General features: G+C 36.7%; 1 protein-coding gene across 2 annotated transcripts in view; it reads right to left on the bottom strand.

The window, feature by feature from the left end:
• The window catches only part of TRIM67 (tripartite motif containing 67), a 965,652-nt gene extending 955,923 nt beyond the window's left edge, over window positions 1-9,729 (bottom strand). For both annotated transcript variants that reach the window (XM_044064611.1, XM_044064621.1), the window contains exon 1: window positions 6,478-9,729. In XM_044064611.1, the coding sequence (XP_043920546.1) occupies window positions 6,478-7,221 (744 nt within the window). In that variant the 5' untranslated portion in view covers window positions 7,222-9,729. The remainder of the gene's footprint in view (window positions 1-6,477) is intronic.
• Between the last annotated feature and the right edge of the window lie 3,540 nt (window positions 9,730-13,269).

Raw genomic sequence — 13,269 nt, 5'->3', positions numbered from 1 at the left:
TATGGCCTGTCGACCATGTGAAGTAGACCCATATATATATATATATATATATATATATATATATATATATATATATATATATATATAAATATATATATATGGTTTACTATCAAAACGTTGACATTCAAAACAAATTTGTTTTGAATGCCAACTCACAATGCCAAAATTCAGCATACTAAGTAGATTCAAATGTCGAATCTGCATGAACGATTTTAGCAGATTCGACATTTACATTGAACAACGGACCTACCTAGTCTAGCTTACTCTAGCCCTACCTTACAAATTAACTGCTTTGCAGGGGGACAAGCTCCCCTGCACCCCCCACACCCCCTGCTAACTATATATTCCAACTCCAAGATCACACTACAGTGAGGTATGGGATGAATTTCCCAAACCCCACTGTATCGCGATCTCTGTACTTTTCTTTGACTTTATATTAGCAAATGCACAGTGCATTCGCTAATATAAACATTTCGAACATTGTGATGTTCAAGCAGATAACCATTTGAACATCTCAGTTTCGGATTGTCATCTTCGAACATCTCAACTTCGAAATTATGATAGTAAACCTTTATGTATATATATATATATATATATATATATATATATATATATATATATATATATATATATATATATATATATATATATATATATATATATATATATATGGGTCTACATCTAAATTTTGAGGTTCATGTCGACTTTCTTATAGTCGAGACCATAAGATCAAAGTTTTGAAACTGTGAAATTTAAATAAAAAAAAATTTTTTTTTATGTTTTTGCAGGGAGGCAACCCCCCCTGCACCCCCCCCCGCTAATTAAATATACTAACTCTGAGATCGTACAGTGAGGAAAATGATAAATATACCATTCCGCACTGTACAGCGATTGCCATTTAAATGGTTAAAAGTTTCAAAACTTCGATCTTATGGTCTCAAACATAAGAAATTTGATGTTTTGAAACTTTGAAATTTAGAGGTAGACCCATATTTATATATATATGTGTATATATATATATATATATATATATATATATATATATATATATATATATACATACACTCAGACACATATATGTGTGTATATGTGTGTGTGTGTGTGTGTGTGTGTGTGTGTGTGTGTGTGTGTATATATATATATATATATATATATATATATATATATGTATGTATATGTATATATATATGTATGTATATGTATATATATATATATATATATATGTATGTATATGTATATATATATATATATATATATACACACACACACACACACACACACACACACATCTATACACACATATATAATGTGTCTGAGTGTATGCATATGCATGTATATACATATATATATATATATATATATATATATATATATATATATATATATATACACACACACACACACACACACATCTGTGCTTGAGTGTATATAACCACATATATATAAATATATATATGTGTGTGTGTGTATGCATATATACGCATGTTCACATGCATCCATGTAATATATGATTTACATACAAGTTGTTGATAGACATCTTGTCAAATGGTGAAAAAAAAGCTGGTTTAGCTGATCAAAACTTAGTTGCCTGAATGTGCCATCCTTTTGCTGTTTGAGACTGCAGTGCACTGGGGATCAGGGAATTTACCCTTTCCCTACTGTAGTGCGATCTCAGAGTTGGTATATATAATTAACAGGGGCTGTGGGGTGCAGGTGGAGCTTGCCCCTGCAAAAGCAATACTTTTTTTTTCTATTTTTGATAGGTAGCTGTCTGACCAATTGTGATTAATCGGGTGTATATCACATAATCGAAATCCCAAAATATCGAACACCATAAGCTCGGACTTGGAATGTCGAAATGTGATATAATCGAAAGCTCAGAACAGCAATTTTTTTCCCAGGGAAAAAATTTGCTGTTCCAAGAAACACACACACAACACAAGCACACCAAAAAATGTAATCCATACATATACACTTAAAATCCTACTTCTAACCCTACAATAAACCATACTTACACTACTATCTATCCACTTACCTTAACCCAAACCCTAAGGTCCGTAACTATCGCACACTCACCTTACCCGCTCCCTAAACCGAAAGTCCGTAATTATCGCACACTCACCTTACCCGCTCCCTAACCCTAAGGTCCTTAACTATCGCACACTCACCTTACCCACTTCCTAACCCTAAGACCCCTAACTATTGCACACACATCTTACCCGCTCCCTAACCCTAAGGTCCCTAACTATCGCACACTCACCTTACTCAGTCCCTAACCCTAAGGCCCCTAACAATCACACACTCACCTTACTCGGTCCCTAACCTTAAGGTCCCTAACTATCCCATTCCCACACTCACCTTAACCTGGTCCGTTCACACACTTATCTTAACCCGGTCCATAATCTTCGCACCACAGTGGAGAAAATAGCGAAGCGGCAGAAACAGCCCACTGAATTCTTTCCCTAGGAAAGAATTCGATGTTCTGCAGCTTCGCTATTTTCAGTGTTCGCTGTTTTGGGTTCAATATTATAATATTCGACGTTTTACTACTTCGATGTTATAATATAAACCCGATTAATCAGTTACCTTTCAATGTATTGACTTTCGCTCAGTATCTATATGTACACATATATACAGTATGTATTCATACATACATATGTATGTACTAATACCCAAAAATGTATATGTGCATGTGATAGCTATATTCATACTCGCATGCACACAAACATACACACTAATATGCACAAATGTATTCACACACACACACACACACACACAAACGTACACATGCACACATATACATTCCATTTGCTCAGTTTTGTGTTTCTGCTTGTCATTCAGAATTCTGCAAATTCTACGGGGCCTTTGGGAAAGCTGGATTAATTGTGCTGCCACTTATTTTCCTTTCTATTACACACTGTTTCATCAAATATATGAGCAGTCTAATACTATAAATACTAACTGAAGAAATCAAAGCTAATAATTTGACTGGATGATCTGGAAAATATAGCTAAGGTATTCGATGTAAACAGTTTATTATATTCCACAACGTTTTCCTTTCAGTCACAATCCCTTAGCACTTCTGTACTGTTTATTTTGTGTAGTGATTCACCGTTCACTGGGACATAGTTATGATTATAATATGGCAGTACCTTCAGTACTAGAGAGATATTAAATAAGTGCAGAGAAGTGAGAAACAGATAAGGAGACTAAAAGAAAGTTACAGTGAAATAGGTGTAAGTAAAGCTGAACAGATATACAATTGTTGCATTGACAGTGGACTAGAAAACTAGAAATATTAGAACATGTCAAGGACTATACTTGCTTATAAGAATTACAACAGCAGGTAAGATTAGTAAATAGGGAAAAGGAGCAGTTGTAGACACAACAAACAGATACTGCTGTTTAGAGTTCTAGGCGAATGAATGTGTGAGACTCAGTTAAGGCATGCTGCAAAGAACAAACAGAGAAAAGGAAGGAGGATTACAGGAGATTAGTCATGAAACAGCGTGAAGAATGGGAAAACTGTTAAATCTCTGGCTCCTGATGGGATTCACCAGAGCATGAGGAACCATATTTGGCAGGTACCAGTGTAGCCACTGGCATCCCTCACTGGACAGACTCCAGCTACACATTAAGCTCTGCAGAGCGAGCAGCTGAAAGGTTAGGCCTCCTTCTAGGTAGCAGTAAACATTTAGAACAACAGTTGAGAAACCCCACAGTCAGGAGAATAATTTCTAGAAGTGATCGTTAAGGAACTGCAACCAGAGTTAGTTATTATTTTTTCACTCATTCTAATCAGGAAAGCCCTCTAGATTAATGCTTTTCTGTCATAAACTGGATCTGCTCAGATTCGTACAGTTTAAAAGGTAAGTCTGAAGTAATCAAACATATTACTGCTGCAGGACAATGCTCATTAGTAGATCTTAGCCATAGCTAAGCAAAAAAGGCAAGCAATGTGGCTCAGGGGGTTTCAGTTACCTTAGACCCACAACTAACATTTTAAGAAAGTGACTTAAGTATTTCTCACTTGCTGCCCAGAACAAACTCTAACTAAATAAATGCATAAAGACAGTGACTTGCATTACAACAAAACGATTTAAAAACTTGTAGAAGACTAGCTGGGGACAGGAATAACTGAGGGATAGGGGGAAATGAATAGCTTGTACATACTACAGTAGAAGCCATGGTGTGTTCATGGACCACATACTCTGAAGGAATAAAGTGCCAGCTACCTGTTAACTACTGTAGCTGGTACATGGCACTTAGCCATTTGGTGCCATTTGATATATGGGACATATGTAAATGAGGGCTTGAGGAATCAGATGTGGAGCTTACTCCTGAATGACCGATATCCTTCTGAGTTGCATGAATGAGGCAATACATGACTCCTGAGCAAGAGTAAACATAGCCATTGCATCTAATAAACACCTCTATTGTGTAAATTTTATAGAATACATGGGTATACTTGAAGATTAGTCTGATTTTGTTTAAATATTTACACTTTTGTTTAAATGTTTCTTTTCCACTTCTTTTCTTCTCCCACAAAATTACTGAAGGTTAGCCCACTTTAGAAACCATTGTAAACATTGTACATTCCACTCTGCTTGTTTACTATAATTTACATACATTGCTTTTCTATGTAACCAATCTTAGCTTTTAGGTTGCTGCTTCAATTTCTGACTTTTTGTTTGTGAAATGTTCAGTATTTCACTATCGCTGAGCCTTAAATTAGTCAGTATTGATCATAGCACAACCCGGGTAAACAAATATAAATAAATAAAGAGACAAGCATATTAATGAATGAGTAAACGAGTAAATAAATATGAGCAGTGCTTATTGAATATGCTGGATGAAACATCAACAGCTAATATATGCTATAAGCTAAGGCACATATGATCAGACTGGTGTCTTATCCTCTATGATCTGCGATGAGGGTTATCACCCATCCCTCCTATCAGTGCACTGTATTACTGTAGCATTATTTTAATACTGATTTTTACATACTGCATTATTGTATCCATGGAACCTCTCTTTAGGGCAAACATGAAAAGTAGCACACAGCCAGCAGACCAAACACACATGGAAGTCATGTCACAAAATCATGTATGGAAGTGAGCATGCATATATCTGATCTAATATACCAGGGCATAAAACATATTTATAGAGCAAAGTGTTGACCCTACTGATTCTGCTCCAAGAAAACTCATGGTCCCAAAGTAAGAGTGAAGGTATGCAGTGGCCCAGGGGAGCAGCAAGGATGTCCAAAAAGCAACAGATTTATAATGCAGTCATCAGATCCTTAACAACAATTACAAAACTGTGACCTATGTGGTTATAACCTCTTCATACACATGGATTGAAACTTCACAGCCTTTCATGTGTTAGAACTTATTGAAACTATAATGAATTAAAACTATACATCAATGCCATCCCTAGCCAATGCTTTGTATTTGCAGGACCTGTCAGAAGGAAACCTTCTAAAAATAGGTTGCTCTTTGCCTGCTGTATCATAAGATAAACCAAGGCACAGCTCTGGCTTCCTGAAAACATAAGGCTTGTTTGCCTATTACAACTTCCTAATGGTGTCCTAATGTTTGCTCTGTGGAAATTCTAATGCAAGGAAAGTAAAACATAGTATTATTTGAGGAGATCAATAATGCCCTTATTGTTAAGCATGCAACTCATTTTCTATAAAAAAAAATGTTCAGCCCTAAAGATAAATAGACCCTTTTAAGATTTTTGACAATAAAACAAATATTGGAAGTCACCAAATTAGAACACACTCTGATACCACTCAGGTAGCATACACAACAGTAATCAGGGGATACAAGGTCTAATACTGCAGTAGGACCTAAAATATAAAAGAGCCCCACTGATTCCAGTGGCAACTGTAAGATTGTTCATGCAAACTCACCTGTAACTTTCTATTTGAAAAGAACTTAATCATTTATAGTTGAATATGACAGGAGTAACTTCAGAAGGCACCAATCACAGATTTATGAAAAAGTGTAGATTCAGGAAAAAACAATAAACAGGCAAACAGACAAACATTTTTTTTTTCACAATAGCAAACTTAGCAGGAACACCCCACCCCCAACCTTGACTGTAATACTGATAACGAGAGGCAGCATGAGCTATACTACTGCTATGTAGCAGAAATGAAATAAAACTATATTGAATAAAAACTCGTGTATTGACAGACTTTATTTGAAGTATATATGGCCTTTCGGCGTTTTGGGAAGGGGGTGACTTCTGTCTTTGGCACAGCCTGCCGTGAATGACGTCATTCTTTGACATTTTAGTGTCAAACATTTCAGCAATAAGAAAGTGAATCGTATTAAAGTAGCACTACAGCTATTCATTCAAGTAGAGTGGCAACGATGACACACAGATTAAATAAAAGTGGGCATGTGCAGTAGCTGTTTCCTGTAAAAACCTGCATGTATATAACATATCCCACGTCCCTGATATTACCTTATGTTGTTTCCACATTGCACCCAGGGCTTTCACTTCATGTTTGCTGTGTTTCCCATCCTGGAGACATTGATAACACACAGGCGTTTTGCAGTCAACACAGTACATGCTGTAATTCTCCAGTTCATGCTCTGCACAGGTGGAAATCTTACGAGCAGCCGACTGTTTGCTGCTCGGTGCCTGACTCGGCGGCAGCAGGCGATGTTTGGCCAAAGGGCCTCTGGATGGATGACACTTTTTTTGACACGGAGAGCAATACATCACATCACACTGTTCACACATGACGGTGGCCTCCGCCGGATTGCGGTCACAAAGCTGGCACTTTGCTGACGCTGCCCGGGCCTGTTGGTAGCGGTACACGATGGCTTCTAAGAGCCGGTTGCGAGGAAATCCGCGGAGACCCCTCTCCTCCAGAGTTACGCTACGGTGGCACTGTGGACAGGTGATGGAGGCATTGCGGTGGCTAGGAGCTGGAGGCAAAACCCGAACTCCATTGGGCGATTTAAGGCTGGGAGTGTAAGAACCGTAGCCGCTATCTGCCTCGCTATAAAGACTCATCTTATCAACTTCCAAGCAGTCATACTCGGTGGCCCCAAACGAGCGAGCATGGGGGAGTGACTCTCCATCAGGGGTCTGCACTATGATGGTCCTAGCACAGGCCAGGCATACGTTATGGGAACACGGCAGGATGATCGGATCTCTGAAGAAGGAGCCGCACACTGGGCATTTCAGCTCCTCCTCCATGATAGCCTTCACTTAATCTTACTATTGTTTTGTCTCCTGTATTCCTTCGGCTGCAAGAGATGAGTTAATGTTGAAATCTGAAATACAGCTGGTTTCAGCACCGTGGAATGCGGACAGCGCCAGGACTCAGGCAGGCAGGCGACTGTGTTGTGACGCGCTCCAGCGCCATTGGCCATTAGCTGAACCGAGTGAATATGTGCTGCTACTTAGCTGCTGTCAGATGCTGGTGTTGTTGTTTGTGCATACCTTTGCAAATGGATAAAATGGGAGCGAACGCGCGGCCATTTCCACAACTCTCACCGCTTCCTTCTCACATTAGGAAGCACGTTTTATAAAATCCAGTGGCATGCACCACAAATCACAGGCATTATCTCGCAAAGCAGATTTCAAAATGACGATGTTTATCGATGCACTTCTGTGGGGAAAAATGTCGTGGGGAAAAGTAGCATAATACAATGCATTACAAACATACAATCTGCGCAAAGCCAAAAATAACGGGAGGGGACCCCTAAAATAGGGACAATTTATTAATATTGCTCTTATAAACTTAGAAAGTTTACAGAATAACATGGTTTGCATTATCATACATTTGCCTAAGGTAACGGAGTATGAAACTCAAATGTATGTCATTATTCAGTGACCAGTTCTCAAGGAATTGCCTGAAAACCACGATTTTCATGAAGAACAGACCAAAATATATGACAAAAATCTGGACGTTCTGCGAACATTTGGACAGTTGAGAGTTATACAAAGTAACATGATCTGTTACAAATATCAATATTTTAAAAGGGTCAAAGCAAAAAGTTTAAATCAAACTGAGGAACATTTGTGAAACTTGGTAGCAGCTGTAGTGTTTCATTTTTTTATCTCAGAGAAGTCTATTTAAGTGGTCTAAACTGCCCTTATGGCGGGTTTCCCTTTCTATTACACGTTGGCAGGAATTAACAAATATCCCGAACGCAGCATAGACTACTAGTGGCTTTTTCAGTCCATTAATGTGCTGTTTATGTGCTTAAAGTGAACGACAGCGCCTTTATTTTGAAAATGAGTACAAAATGTGTGCATGCATTGACAGAGACAGATTCCCATGTGAACCTGATTGACTCTCATTTTATGTGCAGGTCTGGTGAGAAGTACCACCAAACTGACTGTTTTGCGGGAGGAAAAGTCTTTTTCACCTTGAAGATCGCACCAAACTGTAAATATTTTTTCCTTGGAATGTCACTTCTCTATTTTTGATTGCTACGCAGACATGGCCCCCGGGAAAGTATATATGTTGTCTGTTTCCCTATAGTGCTGTTAAAGGAACAATGCTATTTATTACAAGTGGTGTGTCGAACTATTGGATGAATTGCATACACTTCGGTGAGCCGTCTCAATCTCACTCTCTCTCGTTCTCTACTGTGGACATAGTCACTTTGGTTTTCTATTGATTTAAGAACAGTTCTCAACCTATAAAATATCAAGTATGTTAATTTCTTAAAACTATCCACAATAATTAGAATCTCCATAAGTAGGTTGTCATGACTATAACTAATCGTAATATCTTCCACAATTCTCGTATGATTTAACTCAAATGGGCACAGTATACTCAAATCAAGGGGGTGGCGTAAGCCATACAGAATCGGGCTAGGCTTATAATTGCCCCAGGGCAGATAGCCTAGTATGAACCTATGAAACTATGAACAGCGTTTGCTTGTAGGCTCTAGGTTATAAAATTACAAACTAGATAACGAAAAACTCATAGAAGCAAATGTATTCTACAACCTCATAAAGATAATTCTGTTGCCAACAGTCGTGCGTGTCTGTGTATTTCTCATAAATGCAACATAAATAAAAACTAGTTAAGGACAAGTCTTTTAGTGCATTATAGCACCAAAACCACAGTAAAAAACTGAAACCAGCTCACAATGAAATGTGCATGCCACTAAAAGAGCACCTACGTTTGTTAGCAGCAAGTGCAGTATGTTATGCATTCTGCATCGGCTGATCATGGAGCATACTCAAGACAGGCGATTGCTACATATGTTAACCTAAATTAGATGCTTTTCACAAAAATCCCATTTGCGTAGATCTGGGCGGAATAGCATACAGAGTTTGGCAAATGCCAGAGTTAAAAAAAATGTGGAGGTTATTTACCTAACTCCGTAGTCTTTATGCAGTCTGTGCGTGTATTTGCCTTCTTACTTGCCTATTTGTAGAAGACACATGTATATAACTAGCTATACATTTAATGACCAATCGAGTCTAACAATCCAGAAACACATTTCAATTACAGAAGAGTAGGAACTTTAGTAGGGCAAGTGTCGATTTCTCCCTCTTTGTTCTGCAGTTATGTTTTCATTTATACATTAATTTAGAACTGCAACATAAAATAGTCTTGTAAGTTACGGAAGAACAGGAGATGACAGAAAAATAGGTAAGCTACACGATAACAGTCGTGTATAAAGAGTATATAATAATACATGCACACAGCCACACACCAACACCATACAGATGAGTATAATAGCTTCAGCTCAGGATTGAATGCAGGCCTAATAAGCATACTCCAACTCGGTGCTCTGCCTTTCTTTCCTTGTCATGTCTCAGACACATTATGGCTTATGTCAGAGCTCATAAGAAATGTAACTTGCTTAAACTGTCTGCAATACAGATCGCTACACAGCATGCTCCTCAATAGCTTCTCTAACACGACATTTTTTTTGCAGAGGACTACAGCTAAAAATGGTGTATATATATCTATATATATATATATATATATATATATATATATATATATATATACATATATATATATATATATATATATACATATATATATATATATGTATATATGTATATATATATATATATATATATATATATATATATATGTATATATATATATATATATATATATATATATATATATATATATATATATATATATATATGTATATATATATATATATATATATTTTATGAAGAGCTTTGGGGCAAAACTTTCAAAATGTGTACACCTTTTAAAATGTTGGAAGAGTGAGGTGACAGTCATAAAAGTTTTAAGTACAGAACAGAAATTTCCAGCTATGCCTTTGGCTAGTATTAACAATGTTTATCAGAAAACTGTGCTTCCAAAACCGATGTTAAATAACTATGACCTCAGATATAAATATTGAGAGGACATAAATATTCACATAATCCTAAAGAAATTTATTTTCCTGGTAAATGCATACACCGTGTATTATTATTCTTAGAGCACACATAATTTCTTGATTTTATGTATGCTTTTAAAAATGCAGGAGAATGAGAAAATTATACTTTTTATATTACAGCAGGCACTTTTGTGTAAATGTTCTTCCTTTTTTCTTTGTATAGATATATTATGGGCAAATGCTAGTTTATTAAGCTGTTGTTTTTTTTTAAATCAGTGATGAAAGTGCTAGCTTTCTAGAGTAGTGTTTGCTTTTCTGCAAACTATTCCAATGTACTTAACTCCACTGCACGGCAGTACAACAGGTCTGAGACTATGTGATTTTTGTCATATAACAAGTACCCATGCCTCTCAGTCTTCTTCGATTTCGCAGAACACCCCTGATTTTGCCTCATAACTTTTCCCTGTCCCTGTAAACTTTTGATTTTCTGGTAATTTACAGAGAATTACTGGCAGTCAGTAATGCCAGACATTAATGTTTCATACCTAATAATACTCGGAAAATGCATGTTGATGCAAAACCTGTTGCTGTCTTGGGGCACTATATAAAAATTGTCCATGCCTTTGGGCCCTTATCACGCCATTATTTTTTATTTTTATTTTTTCCAGAATTTTTGAGCAGAGAATTTGAGAGATATGAAGCACTACCCTTGTATTAAATAGAAAATAATGGGTAATACAACAATGTTTGCCATGACATCAAATTCTGTGAGGTTTGCAGTAATAACGAAGATCTTGAACGTGAATCTTGAGATGGTCATATCATTCTTACAAGACACACGTTATATAATTCCATGGTAATTGCAGTGCCACTTTATTCTGTTTAGTGCATAGAATGTTCAATATTTTTCGACTTCTTAAGCCTTCAGGTTTTTTATTGTTTCTTTCGCTAATGATCTTTCCCATTAGTGACTTTTCTGAAAGAATGTTGAAACAATTGGTCATTTTTAATGCCAGTTTAAAGTGAGCTCATTCTGCATCATTGTATTTACTTCTTTGTTTGCGTGTGCTTTCTTTTTTACTGTGGTTGCTAACAGGCACTGTAATTTAAATGGTTCCCATAGCCTGCCTTAGGCATAGGCCAACTAGGCAGCCCCCTAGGGCACCACTTTAGTAGTATACTTTTCCAGTATTTATTTGGTGTAGGTAGACCAGGATGGGGGCACTGGGTGGTATGATGGGGGGGTACTGTGGTGCCCTTTTACCTAGGGCACCAGTTGACCTAAGGCCACTCCTGATGGTTCCACCCAAATGATTAAAAATCTGAGAAATTACAAATCTGAAAACAAATGCCTGAAAACAAATTGTTTGCCCTCCTGATTCCCCAATGTGGGCTAGCAAATCCTCTGTATCCTCTGCCTTATATATCAAGTCTGCAGTCACACAAACATGAAGAAGGGAGAACAAGAAGGCTGAAATAGGCATGTCCACAGCTAGTTGGCTTTGACTTTATTGGCCTGAATGTGTCCACAAAGACTTAAAAAGAAAATTAAAAAGTCATGGATATTCAGAAGCTATATAGTTGAAACACTTGATGTCCTTAAGGAGTCATTTGCATATATCCCCTGGACCTCTATTACAAGAGGCTTAAGGCATTGCACAGTGAAAACTCTAGCTTGGCTAGGCTTTTCTTGTAGTTTTTTTTCTCCTAAAACAAAGGAATAGTTGCTGGTGCACATTTAGATACCATACTGGCAGTACTTTCCAGTAGAAAACCATCATCAGCATTTTGATCTTTGTCAGTTTGTAACGACACTCAGTATATCAGAACTTGGTGACCTATAGCAATGCCACTTTACTTTAAATATTGTTATTCTGCTTTTGTAACCAAATCAGCATTTTTGAAATGATTTATTTACATTGTACATATCTCTGTAACGTGTCGACCTCAACAGTTGTGAAAACATGTATTTGTTACAGGAGATCCCAGGCAACTGTATTAGATAAGTGAGCTATTTCATGATCGATTGATTTGCATTGTATTTATGCAGCATGAAATGTTGCCAAAAAGCAAAGTTTGATATAAGTGAAAATATTTCTTTCTGTGTAATGTTCACAGCTGCATGGACATATTACTTTTTTTCTTCTGTTTTGAAATTATACATGAGATAAGGCCAATTAAATGGCACACAGGTGCTAAGTCATTTTGAAACACAATGTTGTGAATCTATTTGGTTATTTTGAAGACACAATAAAAAGGTGAAAAGGCACATGCTTGTTTTTATGCAAAACCAAACATTTGCCTTGTCTTTGAGTCATTTTAGGCTCAGAGTATTTATTTAGCAGGAAGTATCAGGGGTCGAGAAGCCCACAGGAGCTTAAACTTCTGTCTATTCAAAATTTCTTGACTGTAAATCTGTACTACTGATATAAAACCATAGAACAATTGTCTTAGACCACCTGTCTGCATTTATTTGTCACAAAACATGTTCTTATCGATCTGGCCATTTACAAAATAATTGTCAGATATCTCTGTTTAAAATACCACTCATTTTCTAAACAATTTTATGTCAACTGCCACGATGATGCTGTGGCATTTTCATCTTTGGCTGTAAAATGGTTCAATTGTTTTAATGTGGAAACTTACATATTTTGCATTTTTGTATTTTAGAAATCAATAAAAGGTGTATACAAAGTGAAAATCACCATTTTATAAACATTTTCATACTGTACAGCTCTTCAGCTCACTCTACCCTGTTATCTTATTGCATTTAAATGTTAAAATTTGTTAAAAAAAGTGACACAATAATTACTTTCTTTGTATTTTTGTCAGATTTACAGATGTCAGAAAGGTACCTGCTAGTGAAATATTGTATATTTTGTAGCCAGTTGTGTGGCAGATAACACAACAGTAA

This window comes from Protopterus annectens, chromosome 1.part0 (genome assembly GCF_019279795.1).
Source record: "Protopterus annectens isolate FY-2018-M chromosome 1.part0, PAN1.0, whole genome shotgun sequence".
Lineage (NCBI taxonomy): Eukaryota > Metazoa > Chordata > Ceratodontiformes > Protopteridae > Protopterus > Protopterus annectens.
The sequence above is the reverse complement of the archived record's forward strand: the minus strand, read 5'-3'. Positions and strand labels throughout refer to the sequence as shown.